Here is a 26,595-nt window from a genome sequence, read left to right on the forward strand (position 1 = left end):
CTACTTTGCAGTCTTCCCACCATGTTGCAACCTTTTTACTAAAGTCTTTGTGTTGAAGCCAGAATTTTTCCAATCTGAATGGGGTCTTTCTTTTGATGATTCTTTTGGTGTTCAGCAATATGGGTCGGTGGTCTGAGGTACATCTTGGATGAAGTTCTTGACACAGGTTTGGGAATCTCTCCAACCAATCCTGAGATAGCAAAAATCTGTCAAGTCTGCAGCTTATGGTATTTTCTTGCATGTTTGACCAGGTGAAAAGTCCATTGGTAAGAGGGAGATCACATAGACTGTGTCTGTCAATAAAATTAGAGAAATTTCTCAGGCTTCTGGTTGGGGTTCTACCATTAGAATGTTCTGAACTGAACCTGGTGACATTGAAATCACCCACTAAACACCATGGAATGTCCTACTCCTCATGCTGGGACTCCAACTCAGCCCAAATCCTCACTCTATCAGAGGGAGAGTTAGGACCATACACCAGTGAGGATCCAGCTGAAATCATCTTTAATATTAGTGAACAGAAACCGAGATTGAGAATTCACCTCTGTCAATCTCCAAAAATGAAATTTCATCTTCCTTCCATGCTAGAATGATACCTCTAGCGGAACCCTCAGCTGGAACAGCAATCCATTTTCTACCCCTTATTCCCCATATGGCTTTCATAAGTTTTCTGTTGATGACTTCTTTTTTTGAATCCTGAAGGACAATTATATCTGGATTTTCTCTCTTCAATGTTTCTTTCACTAGGCTTCTTTTGAGCTTACCTTACAAATCCCTGACATTCCTCTTCATTGAGTCACTTTGACAGAGTTCCCCTTATTCATCTTCTTTGTCTCTTTATTAAAGATTCTCTCCTGGGCTTTTTAGTTCTTTTTTAGGACCTTTTTTTTTCTGTTCTTCTCCTGGGCTTTTCCAGATTTAGTCACCTCTTTATTAAAGATTCTCTCCTTTTCATCTTCTTTGTCTCTTCTCACAATTCCCAAAGTTCCGGCTATATTGTCAATTTCCAAATTCTGTCTCCTTCCTGCCAATGCTTTGATGGAACAGCTGTCTGAAATGGAAGGATCTGCATTGGGTGGGATGGCAACTCATTTGAACCTGAAAGAGTGGAAGGGGAGAAAAGACAGTGAGATGCAGAAACAGAGCAAGAAAAAGGAGATTGAAGAGAAGACAGAACCGAATGGGGGGCGGGGGATCTCCCTGAGTGCGATTTATGGTTTTGGTCAGGAAAGGAAGTTGACGAATCTCTCCCTTGTCTGCGAACAGGGGGGGTCTGATTCTGAAGACATTCCGTAGCCTGGATTGATCAACTGGGTCTGCTCGAGAATCTCCACACAACCCCAACTCCCTTTGTCTGTGAACAGGGCTTTTACTCTTTTAAGAGCAAACTCACGAGGGTCTGGATCTGCTTCAGTAGCGTACAAGCTGAGGTCATCCTCTGTGTCTTCTTCTTCACTGGCAGATGGCAGGCCTGAACTCAAGGACGGAATTGGACCCATGAAAACTTTACCAAGATGCCGGCCCAAGCTGGGAGGAGTTTCGGGAACAGCCTGACTGAAGGAAGAAGACCCAGTTGATTGGTAAATTTATGGGAGTAGACAGAAAGGGTTGGTTCTGTCAACCTCATCTTTTAACTCATGTAATAAATTTATGTAAGTTAATTGCAATAGCTACTTCGCGAGAGAAAGGGTGAAGTAGAACTAGTAACTGATTTTAAGGAAGAAGATAACATCCTATTAAACAAAATTTTCATTCCGTTAACTAACTCTTTGTCTTCAGGAATGACCATCTCATCATGATGAAACTTTTCTTCAAGAATGTAGTCAACATCATCATCAATTTCTTTGAGAACCCATTCAACACCCAAATCTATATCTAGATCTACAATAAACTTTTCAGCAAGAGCTGATTGCTTCTCTTCTTGCACTTCATAGATGGTAGCTATTTCTTAGCATCTTGAATCTCTTGGCATTTTTTCTTTTAAGTTTGCTCACACTTTGTAGACAATCTTATTAAATTGAATGCATGAGAAAACAGATATGAAGTTAGGGGTCTGAGAGTGAGGCATCGACTAAGAGTGTCAGGGGAAGTGGAAATTAAGAAGCAAAGCAAACGCCTCACGGGTATCTCAGTGGCATGTTGACCTTGCAGGATCAGGCAAGATTTGCTGAGAGAGGATCCCACAAAATGTATCCTTGCATAGTGCCCGGTCTTGTAGTGTTCAACAAGGCCCAATAGCTGGATCTCGCGGGATGAGAACCTCGTGAGCATATTTGAAGAGTGATTTTACTGGATCGAGCAAAGTCGGGCCTTGTGAGGCCAAGTTGAGGATCTCGACACTGGAGAGGTGCTCAAGGTTGTCAGATGCATGATCAACGCCATTGGAACATGTGTTGCTTCCTGAGTGGTCCCCAAGAACGTGGTTTAACAACCATGTGGTCCCTTTAGACACGTGTCCATGGGGAAATAAAGGTAGGCTCTGCTTTCCTCATGTCAGTTAAGACCAGGAATATTCTAGAATGTGTAGCCTCATGCACGTAACCCAACCTTCCCATTTCTATAAATAGGGAATATCTTTAGCTAAGGACCTTTTTCCTCTTTCCTTTACCAGCTTCTTCCTCTTCCTTCACTTCCAATCCTTGAGTTCTGAGCCTTAGCCATTTTCTGGTTCAGACTCCCTTGAACCCTTAGCCTTCCACAACCATACACATCCTAACCCTTGCAGTATTCTTCTCCTTAGTTCAAGATCAGCAGGCCATCCTCATTCGGTTGGCTTACAGAATGTTAAGTTGAACTTAAAATTCTTCTAATGAGCATTGGAAATAGAAGTAGAGATTCAGATCTGAAATAGAAGAGAGAAAGAAGAAATAGAGAGGGAAAAGAAGATCACTCTATTACCTGTAAGTAACTTCAAAATGAACTACTATTCCATCAAATCAACTCTTAAATTCCAATTAGAGATTTACAGTGAATCTATTTAATTTATAGACTAAACATGAAGGCTTGAATCTCACTTCACTAACTCCAATTTCAACTAGGAAACTGATGCAAGACAGATTCTAACTACTACTTTGTAGCTATGGTAACCCAATAGATAACCTATAGGGTCACTCAAATAAGGAATAGCTCCCAAACAACTTCAAAAATAGTAAATTATTATTTTACTATAATAGTAATTAAGAGATTACTATGAATAATAAATCCAAAAGTCACAGGTAGATGCATTATATCCTTCTTTCTCCTTTTGTTAATCAATCTATACAAGCTACAGTCACACATAGATGCATGCTCACACTCACTGACTTTACCAGAACAATGGCAATTCAATGCAAGTGTTATCCAACTACTCAGCATCTATTAGAAAAAGACTTTATGATGCACTGGGATTAGTTTCTTGTCATCTCTCTGTACTGTTGAGCGTCAAGCTTTTTTTCTATCATGCAGGATTTCAAGCTCTTGAGGAACTATATTACAACAGTTGGCTACATAGGTAAGAAGGAATTTGTCGACTTTTTTCCCAACCTTTATTTGTGTGTGCATACAAGAGCATACATTCATATGTAGTAATCTGTTTTTTTTTTTTTTTTCAGGTGTTTAGAAGCCTTAAATATGTTTCTAGCAATAGATAATATAAATGATTAAATTCTTCCTAGGATGATCATGGATGAAGTCATGAATTAATATGAGAGCCATCTATAATAGTTTTTTTCCTTCTGGAAAAGCATTTGTTGTTTCTTTTAGAATAATATGACTGCGTTATTTTATGACAATAATGCTGATAAAATGTGTCATTATAGTTGAGGTAAAATTTCTACTTAGATATATCTCTCCCTTTTTCTGTTAAATAAAAGAGATATTGTATCCTTTTGGTGCTCACTTGATGGACCTTTAATCCTACTCCCTGAATTTGACATGAGCTACACGGTTTCTGTACCAAAAATAAGAAAGACTTGAGCTTCCTGTTCAAGTTTCCTTTTGATGTTTGTCTTTTTGGCTTCTAGACAATAAGCTGATAAAAGTTATTGCTAAAAGATACAGAATGAAGGGTAAGTTCTCTAGAGGCTGGAGCAAGGTTCAAAATAACGATACATCCAATACACCGGTAGGGGCGTATCGGGCGAATCGATACTTCTTTTTTTACTTTTTTTTAACTTTTTAATTTTTTTTTTCAAAACCGGTTCAGGGGGCCGGTTTAGGGCTCCTCCACCCCCTGAACCAGTCAGACCCCTGATACACCCACTGTAGGGGTGTACCGGAGGGGTCCCTGAACGATACGTGTCAGCCGATATGGGCTGATACGTGTCGATACATTTAACCTTGGGCTGGAGAAGAAAGGTAGATTCTTGGCTCTGTATGAGTTTTTTGGGGAAGGCAAGAAGCAGCTATTATGCTTTCCTGAAGAGAGGAATGAATCAAGCTGGAGGGAGGTTAAAAACTTGCTGCAGGACATTTTAACTTTGATGAAGGAAGGGAATGAGATAAAACTGATCAATGGAGAAGTGGCAAAACTTAGTTCTGAGAAGGTAGTAAAATGTCCTCCTGAGAAGGAAATAGATACAGGAAAACACATTCTGGCAAATGGACTGGGGAGTTGGGATGGTATACATCACAGAGAAGGAAGAGTGGAAAAGAAGCTAGTGGTTGAAGTATGGAAGAAACCAGAAAACTGGAGGGAAATAGCAGCTGAGATAATCGAGAATTAAAGTTAAATGGTCCAATAATATTCACTCCTTTTGAAGACTTTAAAGCAGTGTTAGACTTAGTGCAGAACAACTTCGATGTCAGTGTGTTGAATCTTCAGTTGGGTCTTGTAGTGGCTACAGTAATGAGATGTCCCTTGTTTCAAACTCAAAGAATGTTTCTGTGGAAGATGGTGTTACCATTCAGGTTGCTGGCCTACCTTTCCACTTGTGGAAGATGGAAGCACGTCTTGAAAGTGTTTTCTCTTTAGACCTCTGATCAGCGGCCATGAAGGTGAATGGGGTAAGGCCTGAAGAAATCCCTAGGAAGGTTGAGGCCTTTTCTGATAATAGTTTCTATTTAGCATGGCTTTTGACCTCCATTGAAGCTGCTCTGTGGAGGGATTCCAGGAGGGTGGAAAACGAAGAGCTAGAAGAAGATTACCTATGTGGAACAAAGAGATTGGCCCATTAAAAATTGGCTGAGATTTACATGGAAATGGAAGGTTTAGAAAGGAGGAATTTGAAAGGCCTCTTCAATGATGAAAGATTTCTGTGCTTTTTTTTTTTTTTTTTTGTAAAAGGTAAGGTAATTTATTCATTCAAAGAGACATTACAATAGAGCCCAGGCCATTAAAGGCTGCCTAGGACCACCTCAGATTACAATCTCATCCAAGACTGAGAACAAAACAACAAACACAAATTCTGATTTTTAAAGTCCTCCGCTGCCGACACCCAAGACAATAACTTGCCCACAGCATTCTGCGCTATTTCATCTGGACTTTTAGAATTACCATGGGAAACTGTTATTCCTCTCAGTCCAAATAGCCTAAAGTACAGCTGCCGGAATGGTGTTCCAAACCAAATTTCCTTTCTTGCTGAGACCCTCAATTCTCCAACAGTTCAGCAGCTCCTTCACTGAATTTGGTATTATTACCCAACTAACTTCCGAGGCATTAAGGAAATGCCCCCAGACATAAGAAGAAATTGGGCAATGGATACACCGGTGCTCAGTAGATTTTGCCAAGGTACCACACAAGCCACACGAAATATCAAAAATCTGAATGCCACGTCTCACCAGATTAACTCTGTTCAGACACTTGTCTAGAACCATTGTCCAAACCAGAAAATTTACTTTAGAGGGACTAGATGAATTCCAAATCTGTCTGGCGGGAAAGTTCACTTGACCTGAACTGACCAACTAAAGAAACATAGATTTAACAGAGAAGTAGCCATCAGCTTTCCATTTCCAGCTCCATTCGTCTTCCAGATTTAAATCAATCAACTGATTTTGAAGCAAGCCCAGCAGAGCCGCATACTCTTCAACCTCCCAATCAAAGAGACTCCTCCTACAAAGCGGATTCCAAATAATAGAATCACCCGATACATTAAAGTTCTCAGCTACAGAGGATTCCTGATTTACAGAGATTTGGTATAGAAGAGGGAAAACTTCTTTCAGACACACTTCTGAGCACCAAGAGTCCTTCCAAAATTTAATTCTTTCCCCATTTCCCACCATAAATCTGATCCCTTCCTCAAATATAGGAAGGACCTTCAAAATACCTGCCCAAATGGATCTTGCCCCTCTTAAAAGAGGGCATTTGGATCTCCAATCACCCCATTCCACTCCATATTTTTCCGCAATAAGGTTTCTCCACCATGCATTTCTTTCATTAGCAAACCTCCATAACCATTTGCTAAGAAGGGCAGAATTAAGTTTCTTCAAATTCCATATTCCCAGCCCACCAACTTCCTTGGGAGACACACTTGTTCCCAATTTACAATATGGACCTTCTTTTCCTCCTCCCATCCCCTCCATAAGTTCCTCTGGATTTGCTCCAATCTATTTACTATTTTGATTGGAATGGGGAAAAGGGAGAGGAAGTAGGTAGGAAGATTAGAGAGAGTGCTCTTAATCAGTGTCACTCTGCCCCCAAAAGAGAGATATTTAGCTTTCCAAAATGCCAATTTTCTCTCCATTCTCTCAGTAACTGAAACCCAAGTCTTAGAGGAAGAGCATTTAGCCTCAAGAGGAAGCCCCAAATACTTGACCGGGAGAAAAGCAATTTGGCAAGCCATCACTTCTGCACATTCTTCTAAGTTTGTTACAAGACCCACAGGGATGATCTGACTCTTACTCAAGTTAACCTTGAGTCCAGACACCACTTCAAACCAACTCAGAATTCCAAGCACCAACTCTAACTGACTTGGGGAAGCATCAACAAAGCATAAAGTATCATCTACAAACTGGAGGACGTTAACTTTTTCCTTTCCTGGAGAGATTGCAAAGCCCTCCCAAAACCCATTCTTTGCAGCTTTCTTGCTAAAAAGAGTAAAGATTTCCATGATACAAATGAATAGCAAGGGGGAAAGAGGGTCACCCTGCCTCAAACCTTTAGAGCTACTGAAAAACCCCATCAATTGGCCATTAATTAGGATACAAAATTTTGGGGTCCTAACATGTACTCTGATCCAGTTTCTCCATTTCTGCCCAAAATTTATTTTCTCCAACACCAGGTCCAGACAATGCCAGTTAACATGGTCATATGCTTTCTTAATATCAAGCTTACAAATTACACCCGGGGTTCCCTCTCTTCTTCTAGATTCTAACAGTTCATTGGCAATGAGAATTGAATCTACCATCTGCTGCCCGGAACAAATGCACTTTGGTTACAAGAAATAACACTACCTAGTACACCTTTCATTCTTTTTGCCAAGACTTTAGCCTGGATTTTGTAAAAACTGTGCAGGAAACTGATAGGTCTGAAATCCTTAATATTTACAGCCCCCTCAATCTTTGAGATGAGAGTGATAAAAGTAGTATTCAAGCTTCTTTGCAGTGATGCATTTGTATGAAACGCCTGGAACACCTTCAACAAGTCTTTCTTCACAATATCCCAGCATTTTAAATAAAAAAGGTTTGAAAACCCATCCAGACCAGGGGATTTATCACATTCTACCTTCTTGACTGCTGCCTTGGTTTCCTCTTCTATAAAGGGTCTCTCAATCCAGAGTTTCTGCTCTTCATTCAATTGCTTGAAAGGAAGCTCAGAAGGAAATGTCCTATGGGCCCACCTCTCCTTATAAAGATTTTTATAGAAGGATGTTGCTACTGATTTAACCTCTTAACATGATTCACCACTCCTATCCTCCCACACCAGTTTGCTGATTGAAGAAACCCTTGCACAGGCATTTGTCAATTTGTGGAAGAAGAACTTCGTATTTTTATCACCCTCCTTTAGCCAAGTGGTTTTGGCTCTTTGTCTCCACTTCATCTCTTCCTCTACAGCCAACTTGTCATATTTGAGTTTTGCATTAGACCTTTTTAATCTCAATTCTTCAGTCAAGGTGCTCGCTTCTTCAGCTCTATCAATCTCAGCAATGGTGCTCAATAAGGCCTTCTTTTCAGTCCCCAATTTCATTTTATTCTCCATACTCCAAATTTTTAACTTTCCCTTGATGGCATTTAACTTTTTTGCCAAAATAAAAGAACTAGAACCCACCACCTGAAATTCATTCCACACAGATTTGATCAAGGGGATAAGCTTGTCCTCCTCAAACCATGCATTTTCCAATTTAACTGGAGCACTGATTTTCTTACGATGACCACAAACAAGCTGAATAGGGCTGTGGTCAGAAACTGGTCTAGGAAGAGTGATCTGCCTAAAATCAGGAAAGAAATCATCCCAATTTGAGGAAACCAAAAACCTGTCCAGTCTTACCAGAGTCAGGTTTGCTTGATTATTAGTCCAATTAAATATGTTACCCTGAATTGGAACATCCATTAGCTCCATATTATTGATAAATCCAGCAAACAAATTCCTCGATCCAGTTCTTCTACTCCTTGTATTTTTCTCTTCCACTGATATAGTCCCATTAAAGTCACCGCCGATAACCAAAGGATGATTCTGAGACTCTCCCACATCTGATAACTCCTCCCAGAAAGCCACCCTAAGATTTGGCTCTATTGGTCCCTAAACATTTGTAACTTGAATATTTTTCCACCCTGTAACTTCATACTTAAAGAGATTGAGAAATTTCCAATTCTGCTGGAAACAAGGCTACAAAATGCAGGATCCCAAAGACTCAGAAGACCTCCGGCACTCCCAGAAGCAGCCAAAGCCTTCCACCTGACCTGATCTTCCCCCCAAATACTTCTGTGTGCAAGTAAAGGCAAACTGATAGCAGGACCTATGCCAGAGTTGTGGCAGATGGAATAAATGCAGAGCCAGGCCCTCAGCATTCTCAAAGCAGCTTGGAGAATATTAAAATGCTCAAAATGGGTACTGAGCGAAACCAAGAGTTGTGGACTGAACCAGATAACCATTTTCAATGTGGGGCTAAACTGACTTTAAGAAACCCTCATCTTGGGCCTTCGAGTGAACCCATTATATTAGGAAATGAGAACTCAGGGTCAAAGTTCACTAACTTGATTGAGGCTGTTGAGGCAAGGCTTGCTTGGAATGAAGGGATGAGAGATCCATCCCATGGACGCCCAAAGATTGCGGAATAAGGGGCGAATTTCAAAAAATTTTTCTCTCCCTTCAACTGGGAATCACATTCCCTATTTAGAAAATCATATTTTCAATGATCATTCTTGAACCTTAAACTGAACCAGATCTGAACCAAAAGGAATAGGAGAGAATTATACCTGATACGGAGAAGTAATATCTCCCAACAAAGGTGTTCACGCCCAAGGAAGGATCCAAAGACTGCTCTCACTGAAGATGGCGCAGTGCAGGATGGAGCAGAATCAGCAGTGTTCTTCCCCAAGAACTCTGTCCTTCGCAAGAATCAATAGAATGGTACGTGAGCACAACTTCCTTCTCAATCCTTTCTCAAAGAACTGATGTCAAGATCCAATCTTGACTTCTCCCACAAATGGAGATCGAACTGGCAAACTGGGCGACAAGAACAGGGAGGCGGCAAGAGAGTATTCGCAGGGTGCAGAATTCTCTCTTCTTGATTTCAGCACTAAAGAGGATCTGATGTATCTCTTCCAAAGGCTGCCGCCCCCTCCTTCTTTTTGTTAACTTAAAAGATCCTTATCCAAATCATATTTGGATCATCCTTCTCTTCTAGTGATAAGGATAAACCTTTATCTTATCTGCATATTAGAATAGCCCAGTTCGAAATGGGCTTTAGGCCCATTAAGCTTATGTGATCACTTAACCTTCCTAACTACTGCCCAGTTGGGCTTCCTTGTATGGCGTGGGACCCAAGCATTGATCTACACATCAGCCACATGGGTTCGGCCCAGCCTTTGTTACAAGGCCTGATCGAATACACTGTTAAAGATAGTGGTGCACCCCCTGAAACCCATCGAATGGGCTCTATGGTCCCAACAGTTACCCTAAGTGGTCCCTGGGCCAAGCCACCTTGTAACACCTAGGGACTGTGGGTAGATGTAAGATTAGCCCATCAGGTATTATCCTAAATGGTCTTACACTTGACCTCTCAGCCCTTAATGATCATACACTGCCCGACAAGAGAGGACCTCTCCCTCGGCTGTAAGGAACAGTGTTGCACTCTCCACTTATATGGATCCTAGGAATTAAAACCTTTTGCAAACATTTTAGAAACCATAATATATATACTTTTATATTTCATATAAAATATACTTTGCAAAACAAATCTCAACGGTTGAAATCGGCTACCGGCAATCTTGGTTTCCAACAGTGACATTGCATCCCCGATCATTACCTTTGTCCGACAAAGGGGCTGATCCTGTCACTATGATCACCCACTCAGATGAATTCTCGGATTGTCCCAACATACCCAGGTTTTGACCCCCGCTAAGGATCTCACTGATTGGTACATCAAAGACAGCCCGATCCGACACCTAGTGCAGTATCATAATCGAGTCTAGGGGTCGGGTGTAACTTTCCAGTTTTGCCCATCAATCTCCAAGGTCCAGGGCAATACTGAAAATCTAGTCCAGTTCAAAGATTCAATTAATCCCACACTGTATGTGCCTAGGGTCTCACCCCGGTAGCTGAGACAAGCCACCCCAACCGACTTGGTGGCACCACAGTGTCAGCCTTGTCAGGATAGGTCTCCCCAGACCGACCCACTGGCTGCGAACATTCTAAACTAACACGAGTCTCAATAAGTGTCCAGTTTAAGGGTATTACACAGAAACATACCAAGGGAACATGAATCAAATATGTACTTTTATTCATTTACAATAAACTCATAAAGTACATCAATTTTGATTGAAGCTAAGGGCATACAAAACTGTCTAACAGTTTTGAGGCTGTTGAGGCAAGGCTTGCTTGGAAACCAAGCTTGGCCTCTTATTCCACTAGCCCTTAAGTGTCCAAATCCAAGGTATGGTAGGAGAAAAGATGAAGAAGATGAGTTTGATTTAGAATGTGTTAGTTGTGAGGAGGAAGTTTATGGTGAATCCAATATCTGCAGTGTTGAGAGCGGACCTGGCAAGCACTTCATTGAGGAAGAGGATGTTGGAATAACTCTACTCTTTGGTGGCTCTTTTTCAGCCCTAGCTGAAAAATCTTTGGAACCTTAGAAGATCTCTAGTCTGGAAGTTTCTCCCTTGGGTGAAGCAAACTTCTCAACCATAGGCAGAGAAGATCCTTTCCTTATTCCAAGACAAAGCCAGGGTGTCCATAGATTGGTTTCTACATTTCTTCTAGACAACAAAGCTAAAAATGTTCTCATTCCCCCTAAAAGCATGACGAAGGTTGGTTTGGAGGAGGTTGCTTCCAACCAAAGCCCTCTCAATCGTACCAAAATTGGGTTTGATAATCTTTCGGTTCCCCTTGTTCCTGGTATGGTGTTTCAAGATTCTTTGTTTCCTAAATTTGTTTTGGCTAACAACCCCCCTTCCCTAATTGCTTTTGTTGTCCAACCTGTAGGTGAATCCACTTCTTATCTAGAAGCTGCCATGTCGAGTGACTCTTTGGTGGTAACTGATGATGTTGTGGCTAAAAAGTCAAAGAGAAAGAGTAAAGGGTTGGAGAAAAGAGACAATTTTGGATCAAAATAATATTCCTAATAAGAAGGAAGGAGAGACACCAAAGAGGAGAAAGAAAAAGTTGAGCGAGGTGGAGAGCCTCTCCACTTCACATTTGACCACATGTTTCTTACCCACCTCCTATCAAATTCTACTAATTTGGATTCCTAGATTAAAACAATATCTGGCTGAGTCAGGCAGAGAGGCTCAGATGTGAAGTGGATTATGAGAAAGGATGCACAGGGAGGAATAAAAGGAAACTGGGATAATAAAGGGTAAGCCTTTTTGGGTATTGTACTTAGGTTTTCCCTATTAAGATAATCAGTTGGAGTGTAAAGGGTTTGGGGAGTTCAAGGAAAAGAAGGATGATTAGGGAAGTATTTAGGAAAGAGAAGCCAGATATTATTTTAATCTAGGAATCCAAATTAGTAATATTGGATAGGAGGTGGGTAAGAAATGTGTGGTCAGCACAATCTTGGGGGGCTTTAGGGGGAGTTGTTACAATTTTGGAAGGATGAGGAGATAGAGTGTATAGAAGAACTTATTGGTAACTTTACAGTTGCAATTAAATTAAGTAGGAAAGCAGATGGATTGGAATGGGCCTTAACTAATGTCTATGGACAAAACTCCTATAGGAAAAGGGAAGAGTTGTGGGAGGAGTTAGCAGCTATAAGGGGTCTTTGGGAGGGTCCTCAGTATATGGGGGTGGTTTTAATGTTATCAGATATGTAAATGAAACAAATAACCCCAATGATAGGATTACCTCCAACATGAGAAAATTTAACCTCTTTGAGGCTTCCTTTGAGTTGAGAGAGTTGCCTATGTTGCAAGCAAATCTTACTTGGTCCAATTTCCAAGAGGATCCCCTTTGTTGTAATCTGGATAGATTCTATTCTCTTCAAATTAAGAAATTGCTTGGAGGGGATTGGTAGTGAGGACCCTCCCTAGGCCTACCTAAATCATTGTCCAATTAGACTTTCCCAAGAAAGAGTAGGAGTGGAACCTTGCCTGTTTAGGTTTAGAATATGTGGCTGCTTCATCTTGAATTTATAAAGAAAGTGAAAGAGTGGTGGGAAGAAGACCAGGTGGTTTCAAGGTTGAAAGGCTATAGGTTCTACAAAAGCTACATTCCTTGAAATCTAGGATCAAAGCCTGGAATAAAGAAGAATTTGAAAGAGTGGAAGAAAGAAAGGAGTGGATTGCCACAAGGATTCAAGAAATTGGTGTAGGTAAAGTATAAAGAAGATTGAGGGAAGAGAGATGAAAATTGAAACAAGAATTGGAAGAAATCATTAGAAGAGAGGAGGTGAGTTGGAGACAAAAATCTAGATGTAGTGGTTGAAGGAGATGGTAATACTAATTTTTTTTTTCACACTTTGGCAAATGGATTTTTCTTTTTGGCAATAAATTTTTCTTTATTTATCTTCAAAAAAAAAAAGAAAAATGAAGAATCTTGTGGAAAGATTGGAGTGGAATGGGGAACTGCTTACAAGGGAAGAGGATATAGCAAGAGCTTTTGTAAATCATTTTAAAGCCATCTATGACAGACCGAGTAAAGTAAGAGAGAACCATCTTGATTTTGATTGACAAGTAGGGAGTAGGGGGAGTTGTTGGATACTTTAGAAAGTAATTGAGTTCTAACCGCCTAAGTAAAAGATGCAGTGTTTTTGGTGGAAAGATCTAAAGCCCCAAGCCCAAATGGATTCACGATGGATTTTTACCAAGATAGTTGGGATATCATAGGTGGTAACTTAGTGGAGGTATTCTTAGAGTTCTTTGAGAAAGGCAAAATATATTCGGGGGCAAATGCTACCTTTATAGCCTTGGTTCCCAAGAAGGTGGATGCAATTTAGCCTAAGGATTTTAGGCCCATAAGTTTAATTGGGAGTATCTTTAAGGTCATTTATAAGGTTTTAGCCTTGAGAATAAAAAAAAGTACTCCCCAACCTAATTTCCCCGAATCAAGGAGACTTTGTGTTTGGGAGGCCAATTGTTAATCAAATCTTAATTGCCAATGAGTGTGTGTGTGGATTATAGCAAAAGGAAAAAGGAAAGAAGGGGCTTATTTATGAATTTGACCTGGAAGAGGCTTACAATTTGGTGGGTTGGGACTTTCTACTTGAAGTTTTGAAAAGTAATGGTTTTTAAGAAAGGTGGTGTAGGTGGGTCAAGGGTTGTGTTTCTACTTGTTGCTTCTCTATTTTGGTAAATGGCATAGTTAGGGATTTTTTCCCTGCTAGAAGAGGCCTTAGACAAGGGGATCCTCTTTCCCCTTCTTATTCACCCTAATAGTGGATGTTTTGAGTGTCTTGATTACTAGAGCTGACTTTGAATATAATTCAAGGTTGGAGAGTGGGGAGGCAAGTCTTTGTCACTCACAATTCATAGATGATGTAATTCTAATTTATGAAGGGGAACCAAAGGAGATAATCTAAAATCCTTGGTGGCACAATTTGAGAGGGTTTCAAACCTGAGAGTGAATTGGAATAAAAGTTGAGTAGTAGGTGTAAATAGGCAAGTAGATGAGGTGTCTTCATTGGCTAGAGCTCTAGGTTGTGAGTTAAATGAGTGGCCCCTAAATTAATTAGGTTTACCGTTGGGGGGAAATCCTAGGTTAGAGGCTTTTTGGTACCCAATGTTGGACATATTCACAAGGAGGTTAGTAGAGTGGAAGAGGAATTATATTTCACTAAGGAGTAGAATCACGATCACCTGAATCAAGTCAACACTTGCAAATTTTTCAGTGTACTTATCTACTTTCAAGTTGCCTATTAAAGTTGTGAACCAAATTGAAAAAATCATGAGAGATTTTCTTTGGGATCCAAGCAACTCAAAAAAGGATCACTTGGTAAAATGGAAGAAACTTAGCATTGCTAGGAAAATGGTTGTAGAGATTCCCCCAAGAGTAGGAAAGTTTGTAGCACATAGTGATAGTAAATATCCATGGAATGGCATCTCATGGATGGCATGTTGGTCTTGACCTGGTTTCTTGTTCTTCTCTGTGAAAAGACATTATTGGAGTTACCTATTTTTTCTCCTTTCATTAGGTACGCTAAGGTAGGCAAGGAGAGAATATGCAGCTGAGAGAAGGAAGAACTCTAGTGGTTGGTTTGTTACCTTGGAAGAGAAGTTCGACAAATGGAAGAGACAGATATTAGTTATCCCTGAAGGTGTTCGGCAACAGGGATGGACAGCGGTGGCTAATGTTCTACACAGGAGATTAGTCAGTAAGGAATCAAAGGCAGTGAAGGTACAAACAAAGAGAGTAGTTGGCAGACAGAGTAAGAAAGAAGAGATGACAGAAAGAGGAAAGAGACTAGAGAGACTAGGCTTAGAAGACATAGTGGGAACCCAAGGAAAGCCAACTATGGTATTTACTATACCAGAACCAAGAGTTGCATTGGATGGGGAGAAAGGAAACTAGGAAAAGAAATACATTTTATCTGCGAGGGAGGATGTGAAGGACTGGATGGGGCTGCTAGAAGAGGTGACAACGAAGCTTGGATTGAACCAGACGGTCATCCTTATTCCTTTCAATGATAGGAAAGCAGTCCTTGATGTGGGTGAGTTGTTGATGGATTTCACTATGTTGGAAACGAGTGAAGGTCCTGTAAGAATTGAAAACTTGTGTCCTTTTTCAAATGAGGTTGCTGCTGTAGATGGAAGCTTTAAACTGAAGCTGTTGGGTTTACCCTTTCATCTCTGGAAAAAAATCAACCTTGGAGAATCTGGTGCAGGTGATGGGCAGTGTTCTTCTGCCATATAAGACCACAGATTTGAGGGCAGCACACTTGAGTGTTGCTGGAATGAAGCCTGAGGAAGTTTCAAGGGTAGTACAAATATGTGCAGAAGGCTACTGGTATAAACTTTGGGTGAGTTCGGAAGTTGAAATGTTGCAGTGGCTGGGGAGGTTGAAGCTTGAAGGAGATGATGACGTGACAAGATGGGTTACAGTTGGCAGGTCCGAGCAAAGGAAGTCTGGACATGTGGCAGCCGCTGGAGTAAAGGTTTCTCTGAATGAGGAAGCTGAAAAGTCGAAGGCCAAAAGCAAAGAGGCATTTGTGGAAAAGTTTTCAAATTTTTTTGAAAACCAAAACAAATTTACCGCTGTTTTTTCTGATGCGGACTTGGTCAAAGGGGTAACCAGGTTAGACCAGGGAGGGGGGGTTCGGCTCAAGACTAAGTTCGAGCTACACACCACACTCTCTGAACCAACTGGTCCATTTCCGGGTCGAGCGGTTATCACCGATCTTAAGGGCCACAATCAGCTTTTGGACTCATGTGACCACTTAAGTGGTCATGTGATTCGAATCTCTACTCAGTCATTGATAGACAAGAATATGGGTCTATCTTCTTCTTCATGTGGCTCGACCTCTGGTAACCGAATTTTTTCTTCAAGCAACCAGAGCTTACCAAGTGGGAGATGTAAGGGAGGCAAGAAGTTAACATTCTCCATCTTTCTAGCCTGATCAGAAGAATGAAGCAATGACTAACCTTTTGTCATAGTTGTTGGATCAATGGACTGAAAATAGAATAAATACAAATAAGGAGATAGTAAATATGTTAAGCATCAATTGGGGTGGGGAGGAATAAGGAGATATTCCTTTCCCAAGTAGTGATCAATATGATAAAGTTATGATTCATCAAATAAATGACCATTTGAAAAGCTCTCAGCTTGATTGACACTTCTTAAGCCAATAGGATCATTGTTTGACATTTGTGGAGGTGCATGCTGCCTAGATGTTTAAATTGCTTTGAGTTTATTTTCAAAATATTTTCACATTGACAACTATATGAGATCTCAGAAAATCAATCGGATTTTTCAAAGTTTAATCTGCCACATCATTTTTGTGATTCAAGAAATGTTAATTTGATGTTCACCAAACCTTCCTCTCACAAATCCACAAGCTAATTATTGCAAGAACGCATTTCTAGAAGAAATGGCTTGCCAAATGCATTTAAAGAGCATTTCCAATTTTTTCCTCGTGTGGCAAGTTGGTAAAATGCATTTAAGAATCCTAATTAATACTTTATCTTTTATGTGATCAACATGTGGCTAATATATCCTTCAACCCTCGTGTTAAGGGAATTGGCAATGGTGGCTACATTTAAAGTACCAAACTAAAGCAATGTAAGGCACTTAAATAAACTAATATAATTCTAATAGAATTGAAGTCTAAACCAAAAAAAAAAAAAGAAAATACTTATTTTTCCTTTTTTATTACATGTTCCTTTATCCTCCTAAAAGTACAACCTACTATCTTTCTCATGCACAACCTAATCAACCACCCCATTTTTCTATTAAAATGATACCATAGAAATCAAATATAGCGAAATAGAACTTGATAGTTTGAACAATAGATGTAGATGAGAATTTTCATAAAAATAGAAAGGGGATGATTCATTAAAAACTCAAGCAAAAGTGTTGTGCTAATTAGCACAACTATTTTTTTTATTGTCTGCAATAGCAAACAATATTAGAAGCACTCGATCAGGTAGGCCCAATTGGAAATTATTTCTTACCACTTAGGCTCAGTTTGGAAGGAGTACAAATGCAAATTTGTAGAGTGTAAAACCTTGTAAGGCCCAATTAGAAATTATTTGTTACCACTTAGTCTCAATTTGGAAGGAGTATACATGCAAATTTGTAGAGTGTAAAACCTTGTATTTTGTATTATTTTGTATGTATTTGCACACTATAAATTTGCATTTGTACTCCTTCCAAACTGAGCCTTAACAACAAATTTGGGAACACATTTTGTTTAAGAACAAAAATAAAAGTAAACATTCAGCATTTGCAGGAAAAAAGAAAAACATCTATTTCACAACAAAAATAAATTAGAATAACGAAAGAAAATGTTTTATATTGGATGTTGATCCTAAGAGAAATGAGTAAAGGTCAATCAACAATATGTAGATAATGTTTCAAAAAGTGAACCCAATTGTTGTTGTAGATATGTACAATTCACCCAGACCCTCAAAGAATACTTAGACACCAAGAGTAACACCACAAAAGCACTTACGAGCAACTTGAAATCAACCCCCACGCTGCGATGAACTTGTGGCACACCGCCACCTTTGTGATGAAACCTCAACACACTAAACAAAACCATGATAAACCCACAGTCCAACAGGTACAGTAAATGGCCGAACCTAAATAAACCTCAAAAAGACATGTCCAAGAGACCCAAGCACACTTGAGCGTGTGATGAAGCCACACCCGCTACGACATGCGATGAATTCACAACCCGTGAGCCCACTCTTGATAATGGGTTAGAAAGGACAATAGGCCGAGCCCACGGCGAGGCCCACGTGTGCCCGGACACACGTGGACCCATGACAACAAAGGCCTTTGTGGGCCACCACATGGAATTGACGAAGTATCGACCGCTGAACGGTGATGTCACCGTTGTCACATAGGATTAGTTATGACGCACAAAAAGGTAGTAGCACACGTGAGTAATGAGGGATCTCGAGGATAAGGAAATCCAATCCTTGAGAAGAACCTCATGAGACACGTGGGAATACCCCAATAGTGCATCCAATAATTAATAGCGAATCAAATATTCCCTTTCCCGATATGGAGTGAATATCCTCATCTCCTACCTTTTAAGATCTCGAGACCTCTCCATAAATAATGGTCCTCCTCACATTTGAACAAATCCAATCCCAAGCTATCTATTACATAGCATCCCCAGAGCATACCCCAAGTTTTCACTATCTATCCTACATCATCAACCTAAGAAGACTCTCCCTTCCCTGTTCACGAGACTCTTCTTTATCTTTCAAAGAGACTGCACTCTATCCCAGCCTTACTCTGCCTATAGTAAAATCTCTAGTTAATCTTTGACCATGGAGAATGGCCTCAAGAAGAATCAACCTCACCACTATCCCGGAGGATCAAAGCAATACGCAAGAAAACGCCAACCCTAGTGCTTAAAACCAGCCCGAAATGCAAATGCCCATCCAAGTTGATATTGAGATCTTGTAAAACAAGGTCTATGGGTTTGAGGCACTTTTTGAAGAATGGTTCAAGAAACTAGAAGAGAGCTAGGAGGAGACAAGGAGCGCTCTCCAGATCCTACTCAACCATTTGGCTCAAGCTGAATAGATCCTTGCTGCTATTATCCCTGGCATTCCAAATTCCAACCCCAACCCTAGTCGCGATGCCTCTAACCTTACACCCACTATCCCAAAACAACCCAACAGGGCCAACCCAACCCCAACTCAAGCAAGTTACCAGACCACCCACCAATTTCACACCTTCCCCCACATTGACCCGATAACGGAGACTCCTTTCAGCTGGGATGAGCGAAGGGAATACATCCAGGGGCTGGTAGTCGAAAGCCACAACCGGGTCCAGGATTCGGCTGTCTTGCAAAAGCCCTACTTTGATCACATCCTATACAAGCCCTACCTTGTTGGGTACACCCCTCCCTAGTAATGGCCTCTGTACAACGGACAGAGAGGTAGCCTGCAGGAGCACATCAACAAGTTCGAAGACATCCTCGACTCCATTGTTCTCGACGAGGACCTCAAATTACAAGAGTTTTTAAGGTCCTTGACTGGCCCAACGTACACATGGTTCGTAAGCCTAACCCCTGAGAGCATCGGTTCATGGGGCACAGATGAACTAGCCACGAAGTTCTTGTCCAAATGGTTCACCTTAGAAAGGTAATTGATAATGGCCGACCTATGGATCATTGCGCAAGGACCAAGAGAACCTTCAAGCATACGTCATGCATTTCCACAAACTTAAACACTCTGTCTTCAATGATCATGCCATCGAAAGAAGTTTTGTCGAGCAGTGCATTCAAGGTATGCGCCCTACCTATAGAATCAGCATCAAAAACATCAAAGTCAAAACCTTTAACCAACTCTGGAGGTACGCGAAGAGAACAACGCTAATTGTCAAAGACACCTCCTCGTACAACAAAAATGTGGCATACACAATTGATAGGAGACCCAATTATACTTAGACCTTGCCCGTCCTCGGGCAAGACAAAATTCAAGCAAAAACAAGCAAACTATCCTACCAAACTTTAAACTCAACTTTCCTTTATCTTTTTCCACAAATATTCTAGGTTAACTATTGCAAACTGTTAAATCAACACGACCAAGTTATACTTAACTCATCTATCAGCCAATCCCTTTTTCTTTACTACTACTAATAAGGTTGTAAGCTAGGGAAAACATATTTACTTACCTCTCTTATTTTTCTTCTTTCTCTTTTTATCGGGAGTGAGTGCATTTTATGCTCCATCTCACTTTAGGATTTTTGGGCATTAGGTGCATTTTATTCTCCATCCTAATCTTGAATTTCTTACTAGTAGGTGCATTTTATGCTCCACCCTACTTTTGAATTGCTTGGCTAGTAGGTGAATTTTATGCTCCATCCTACTAAGTCACACCAATTGCAAGGTAAAAGTATTTACCTTATTTACTTAAACCTAGATTTAGGACTAGTTCAAAAGGGGATGGATTCAAATGAGTCGTGTACTCCCTAATCATATCTTTTTATTATGTTCACAAGAATTTTCCCTGAACACTGTTTCAATTCATTTCAAAAGAGTTGAGTTTTTTTTTTAATTGAGATAAAATCCTATACTCCTCCCCCCCACACTTGATCTATGCAGTGTCCTCAATATAACAAAAGAAATCTTACTAGAGCAGAATTTTTGTAGTAGTGAGATAAGGGAGACTTCCTTGACTAGTGAGCTTCACTAGCATTCTACTTGGGGTTTACTATGGTCTGGGAGGGTAGCTTTCCTGATCCTTGAGATTCCAATCGACTCACAGCTGCTGCCAATTGACATATTTGATTTCCCAGGTTTTGGATGCTTGTCCTTGTCTCCTATTGAAATTGTTGAGTGTTAGTTGCAAATGCTTTAACAATTTCATCTAGAGACATACCTGGTCTGGAAGATGTATGTTGTGGGGCTGGTTGTTTAGCTTGATGTTATGGTTGGAAACCGAAGGACTTGGCTCCATAGTTAAGATTGGCATGATCCCCCCATCCTACATTGTAAGTATTGGAATAGGGGTTGTATCTCCTTTGTAGGAATCCTCCAACAACGTTGGTTTGTTCATAGGGTTCATCTTGAAGTGTAGGGCACATGTCAGTTGGATGACCCATGGTAGAACAAATGCCACAAGTCTTTACTTGTTGTATGTGTCCTACAACCAATTTTTCCACCAGAGAGGTGAGAGTATCTAATCTTTCATCGATGGAAGAAATACTTACCTTATTGACTCTCCGTGGAATGGACTCTTGTCTATTGCCAAACTATTGTGCATTGGTAGTCATATTTGAAGTTAGTTCCCTTGCTTGAGTAGGAGTTTTATTCACCAACACACCTCCACTTGCAGCATCAATCATACTCCTATCCACTGGCAATAATCCTTTATAAAAATATTGGATAAGGAGCTAATCAGGAATCTAATGTTGAGGACAGCTTGCGCAAAGTTGTTGAAATCTCTCATAATACTCATAGAGAGTTTCTCCACTGAATTGTCTTATACCACATAATTCCTTCCTGATGTTAGCAGCTCGTGAGGTAGGGAAGAACTTCTCAAGAAATTGCTTCTTCATCTCATTCCATGTAGTGATAGAACCGGATGGTAAGTAGTAAAGCCAATCCTTAGCTTTGTCAGCTAATGAGAAAGGAAAGGCACGCAACTTGATCTGCTCTTCAGCAACGGCACCAAAATTTGGTGGGTGTCAAATCCAACAAAAAATAAAAGTACTGCTTGAATTAATAATTTTTTGTATATAGTGGTGAGCAAGATCATCTCCACAGGAATTGGGTGGATTTATTTCCATGAAAACGAAATAGGGGGGTTGTTATAAAGACAAGGAAAATAAAATAAAATGAAGTAAGGATTAAATCAATGGGAGGCAGCTTCTGGATGAAGAGATAAGTTCAGCTTTGATTCTTACCATTGATCATCGATGCAATGATGAGTTCATATGCTTATGAATAAACTGGTTATAGCTATTAGCAAGCTCTAATAGTCAATCTCTACTTGAATTCTCGGCAACCAAAACAAGCTCTTTGATTGCTCCTCTTATTAATAGACAGTCCTAAACAAGCTCTTAGGATTTAATCTATTAATAGCATTAAGAATAGGAGAGACCCAATTCTGGTCAGCGAAAACACAAGCTCGGATCGTTTAAATCAGATCAGATATTCTCTTAACATAAATCGAAAACTTGTCCATAATCAATTTATGTTAGTTGTCACAATGATTAAACCTAACAATCATGTGTGAAATTGTTGATTTAATCGAAAATAGACTATTTTCATTGAATGAGTAATGGATCTTTCTTGCTCAATTAATAAAATCAATTAGATCTCATAATGTTTGTAAAGCCAAAGCTTCCCTAACCTTCAACCAGAAAATAAAAACTTACACACGCTTCATGGAGAGATCGCTGCTTCTAGATGAGAGGGGGCGTATTCTGCTTTTTTCCTCCCTTGATTGCTGATTTCTTGTTTCCAAGATTGAGTGATTTCTCCTTGCTAGTCCACCCCCCTTTATATAGCCTTACGGGGGGGGGGCAGTTTTCAGCACCTCTTAGGAGTTATTTCTCAAATAGAAGTCCAATTCCTAATGGATAATGCCTATTTCAGATCTAATCTATTCTTATCTCTAATTAGGAATTCCAACAAAGATGGACTCTGACTCTTTTCTCTCTTTACGATTACAGAAAGAAGTAGATTCTATTAAGACTCTTTGGTGAATCACACCCCCAACTCAGCCGAATCCTACTAGGATCGATGGAGCAGGCCCACCTCTTGCATGCTGAATTGTGTTGGTATTCTCCAACGTACTGGGGCTTCTCCAACATGCTAGGGCTCTTGCTGCAAGCTCTTTTCAGTTTTCTCTTCAAATCTATGATTTCTTAATTAAAACACAATAATATTAATTAATTGACTTACTAATTAATTAAGAAAAATACAAATAAAAATGGAAACTATGTGCACTATCACCAATGGAAGTTGATACCCGCTGGCAACAAGGGGAACGAGAATGGTGCGAAGACCATGGTCAGGAATTCCTGAGAACAAGAATTAGGATGCCACATAGAGAATATAGGTGGCACGGTGGCTCTATGAGCCAGCACCCTGCACCATAACATCCCTCCCACCTCGACACTCAAACCAGTATCGCATCCAATGCTCTAATCGCATTTTGCCCTAGGAAGTAGATTGATCCACTAACTCTTTGTACAGAGGAACTTCCCCAAGAAGCTCCTCACACAACCCCCTCAATTCCGCAAGAATGAACTTGATGTGCTGCAAATGCCGCATAGACACTACACCTCCAATAATTAGCACCAATAGAGCTGCCACATCTTCGACTATAATAGTGAATTCCCCGAATGCACCCAAGAAAGTGTGACTGCGACAACACCAATGACTGATAAGGTGATTAACATATTTGACACCCTCTCAACCTGTAATGTTTGTGAAGCAATCCATAAACCTAAGAAGTCCAGAATCCTACAATGCATGGCAATAAAAAGGGTTTTTGAGAATATACTGCATCCAAGAGGTATAACTAGTAAAGAGACTTTGAATTGTCAATTTGGGGTTCCTGACATTTATATGATATAGATGCCTCGACATGGTCATGATACACATCAGCTCTATGCTGGTAATAACTTCAAAAGAACCACCCTAACTCTTGGACATAGGCATGGGCGGCCAAAATCCCCACCCACCATCAACCTCTAGGGATGCCTCCCTTTCTACTAACATTTCAGCAGTATCAACCTCCCTAACAATGTCGACAAAAAGGGAATCTGGTCGATTTGATCGAGCAGCTATGAGGAGAAAGAAAAGTTATAGAACAGAGAGATAGAGAATGAAGGAAAGGAATTGAAACAACTTTGGAATACAGGGAACTCTAGCAAAAACAACAACACTAGAACCCTAGAGAGAAACCAACGAAACACAAAAGGAAAACCAAAGTGTTGCCTCCCCCTGATTTTATAGAGATACTACTCGACATGTACAAAACACCAAACGGCACCGGAGAAGATGACAAGATGTATGTGCAATACCAGAAACGATGCATAGCAGAAAAAGTAACCATGGACAATTACCTCAATACCGGAGAAGATGACACATCAGTAGCCACCACTAGACCGTATCGGATGTCGAGTTCGCCCCACACGTGCTATTGACTCGCAATGATTTTGGGAACAATAATCGAATGACCACTACCAACAAGTGCCATGTGGTCGTCCCTGAAATTCCCCTCAGTCACTATCAATTATGGAACACTGATAGGAAACTAAATAGCATGTTCTCAACAAGAGACAAACACAAAACCTATTTGACTGTCACAAGAAGAAGGTTACTACTCACACCACCCATTCGTCCCTTGTAGGGATTATAGTTTGAGAGGGATTGATGACATAATCGTTGTACCCAAATCGGCTAGAGAGGCTAAAGCACACAAAAAAAGGAGGGCAACAATATATAGCCAGACTGGCGAACTGAAAGGAACACTTCTCAATCTACAACTCATGCCACCACACCATTGGTGTCACTTGGCTATGATAAATTAAAGTAGAACTAAGCTACTTGCAACCAATTCTCAAGAATACATGATAATGTGAAAGACAGTAAATCAAATACACTAGAATGTAGTGAAACTCATTGAATTCGTCTAGAATTAATTAACATGATTACAAACACAAAATACAGATTTCATAAAGAGGCTCATTCATCCCTCATTGCCTCTATACTATCAAGAAGAGGCCTCCGAGCTTCAAACGTCATCAGTTCGCCCATCTCTGCTACGTACTCCGCCACTAGCTGGAACTGGCGATTGCATTCCACCTCAAGGTCCATGAGCCTCTTAGCAACTTCAGCCATCTTTGCTTCAACTGCATCAAGACAACAGTGCACGTCCATCAAGGACCAACCATAAACCAATGGCGACTCTCCAAGACCGGCTTTCCAAAATACATGTGCCAGAAGAATAATGCGTTCTTCAATATATTTGACGTGAAAGCTGTTAGACAGTTTTGTATGCCCTTAGCTTCAATCAAAATTGATGTACTTTATGAGTTTATTGTAAATGAATAAAAGTGCATATTTGATTCATGTTCCCTTGGTATGTTTCTATGTAATACCCTTAAACTGGACACTTATTGAGACTTGTGTTAGTTTAAAAGTTCACAGCCAGTGGGTCGGTCTGGGAGAGACCCTAGGCACATACAGTGTGGGATTAATTGAATCTTTGAACTGCACCAGATTTCCAGTATTGCCCTGGACCTTGGAGATTGATGGGCAAAACTGGAAAGTTACACCCGACCCCTAGACTCGATTATGATACTGCACTATGTGTCGGATCGGGCTGTCTTTGATGTACCAATCAGTGAGATCCTTAGCGGGGGGTCAAAACCTGGGTATGTTGGGACAATCCGAGAATTCATCTGAGTGGGTGATCATAGTGACAGGATCAGCCCCTTTGTCAGACAAAGGTAATGATCGGGGATGCACTCTCACTGTTGGAAACCAAGACTGCCGGCAGCCAATTTCAACCGTTGAGAATTGTTTTGCAAAGTATATTTTATATGAGATATAAAAGTATATATATATTGGTTTCTAAAGTGTTTGCAGAAGGTTTTAATTCCCGGGATCCATATAAGTGGAGAGTGCAACACTGTTCCTAGCAGCCGAGGGAGAGGTCCTCTCTTGTCGGGCAGTGTTTGATCATTAAGGGCTGAGAGGTTAAGTGTAAGACCATTGAGGATAATACCTGATGGGCTAATCTCGCATCTGCCCACAGTCCCTGGGTGTTACAAGGTGGCTTGGCCCAGGGACCACTTAGGGTAAGTGTTGGGCCCATAGAGCCCAGTCGATGGGTTTCAGGGGGTGCACTGTCTTTAACAGTGTATTCGACCAGGCCTTGTAACAAAGGCTGGGCCGAACCCATGTGGCTGATGTGTAGATCAATGCTTGGGTCCCACGCCATACAAGGAATCCCAACTGGGCAGTTGTTAGGAAGGTTAAGTGAGCACATAAACTTGATGGGCCTAAAGCCTAATTCGAATTGGGCGATTTGTTTAGTTAATTAAAGGGGCGAATTCTAAGATGGATTAGCAGATAGGATAGGGTCTTTATCCTATCCACCAGAGAGTCCAGATCTGAATGTGATTCAGATCTAGAAACCTCCAATGGGATTAGGATAAATCTAATATAATCTGCAAATAATATAAGGGTTTATCCTTATCACTAGAAGAGAAGGCTGATTCAAATATGATTTGGATAAGCACCTCCTAATGGGATTAGGAGCTGAATTTTTAAGTTAACAAAAGGAGGGGGCGGCAGCCTTGAGAGAGACCAACAAGAGATACATCAGATCCTCTTTAGTGCTGAAATCAAGAAGAGAGAATTCTGCACCCTGCGAATACTCTCTTGCCGCCTCCCTGCTCTTGCCGCCCTGTTTGCCAGTTCGATCTCCAGTTGTGGGAGAAGTCAAGATTGGTTCTTGACATCAGTTCTTTGAGAAAGGATTGAAAAGGAAGCTGTGCTCACGTACCATTCTACTGATTCTTGCGAAGGACAGAGTTCTTGGGGAAGAACACTGTTGATTCTGCTCCATCCTGCATTGTGCCATTTTCAGTGGGAGCAGTCTTTGGATCCTTCCTTGGGTGTGAACACCTTCATTGGGAGATATTACTTCTCCGTATCAGGTATTATTCTCTCCCATTCCTTTTGGTTCAGATCTGGTTCAGTTTAAGGTTCAAGATTGATCCTTGAAAATATGATTTTCTAAATAGGGAATGTGATTCCCAGTTGAAGGGAGAGAAAAATTTTTGAAATTCGCCCCTTATTCCACAATCTTTGGGCGTCCATGGGATGGATCTCTCATCCCTTCAGTGGTATCAGAGCCATGGTTCAAATCTTGAACCATTCT

The 26,595-nt window shown here is 40.6% G+C and overlaps 1 protein-coding gene and 1 long non-coding RNA gene across 2 annotated transcripts; one reads left to right on the top strand and one right to left on the bottom strand.

Moving 5' to 3' along the window:
- Positions 1-2,597: 2,597 nt before the first annotated feature.
- Positions 2,598-3,910, top strand: LOC148874106 (uncharacterized). The gene is made up of 3 exons (XR_016103260.1): positions 2,598-2,900; positions 3,445-3,490; positions 3,591-3,910. It is a non-coding gene; the product is annotated as an uncharacterized LOC148874106 (long non-coding RNA).
- A 1,970-nt stretch (positions 3,911-5,880) lies between these two features.
- On the bottom strand, positions 5,881-9,006 carry LOC148874107 (uncharacterized). The gene is made up of 5 exons (XM_088956414.1): positions 8,737-9,006; positions 7,859-8,653; positions 7,320-7,759; positions 6,606-7,002; positions 5,881-6,522 (listed from the first exon to the last, which is right to left on the bottom strand). The coding sequence occupies exons 1-5, from the start codon at positions 9,004-9,006 to the stop codon at positions 5,881-5,883; spliced, it is 2,544 nt and encodes an 847-aa protein (XP_088812540.1).
- Between the last annotated feature and the right edge of the window lie 17,589 nt (positions 9,007-26,595).

The sequence above is a fragment of the Nelumbo lutea genome, chromosome 1 (assembly GCF_056320005.1).
Source record: "Nelumbo lutea isolate HS-2025 chromosome 1, American lotus-T2T, whole genome shotgun sequence".
Lineage (NCBI taxonomy): Eukaryota > Viridiplantae > Streptophyta > Magnoliopsida > Proteales > Nelumbonaceae > Nelumbo > Nelumbo lutea.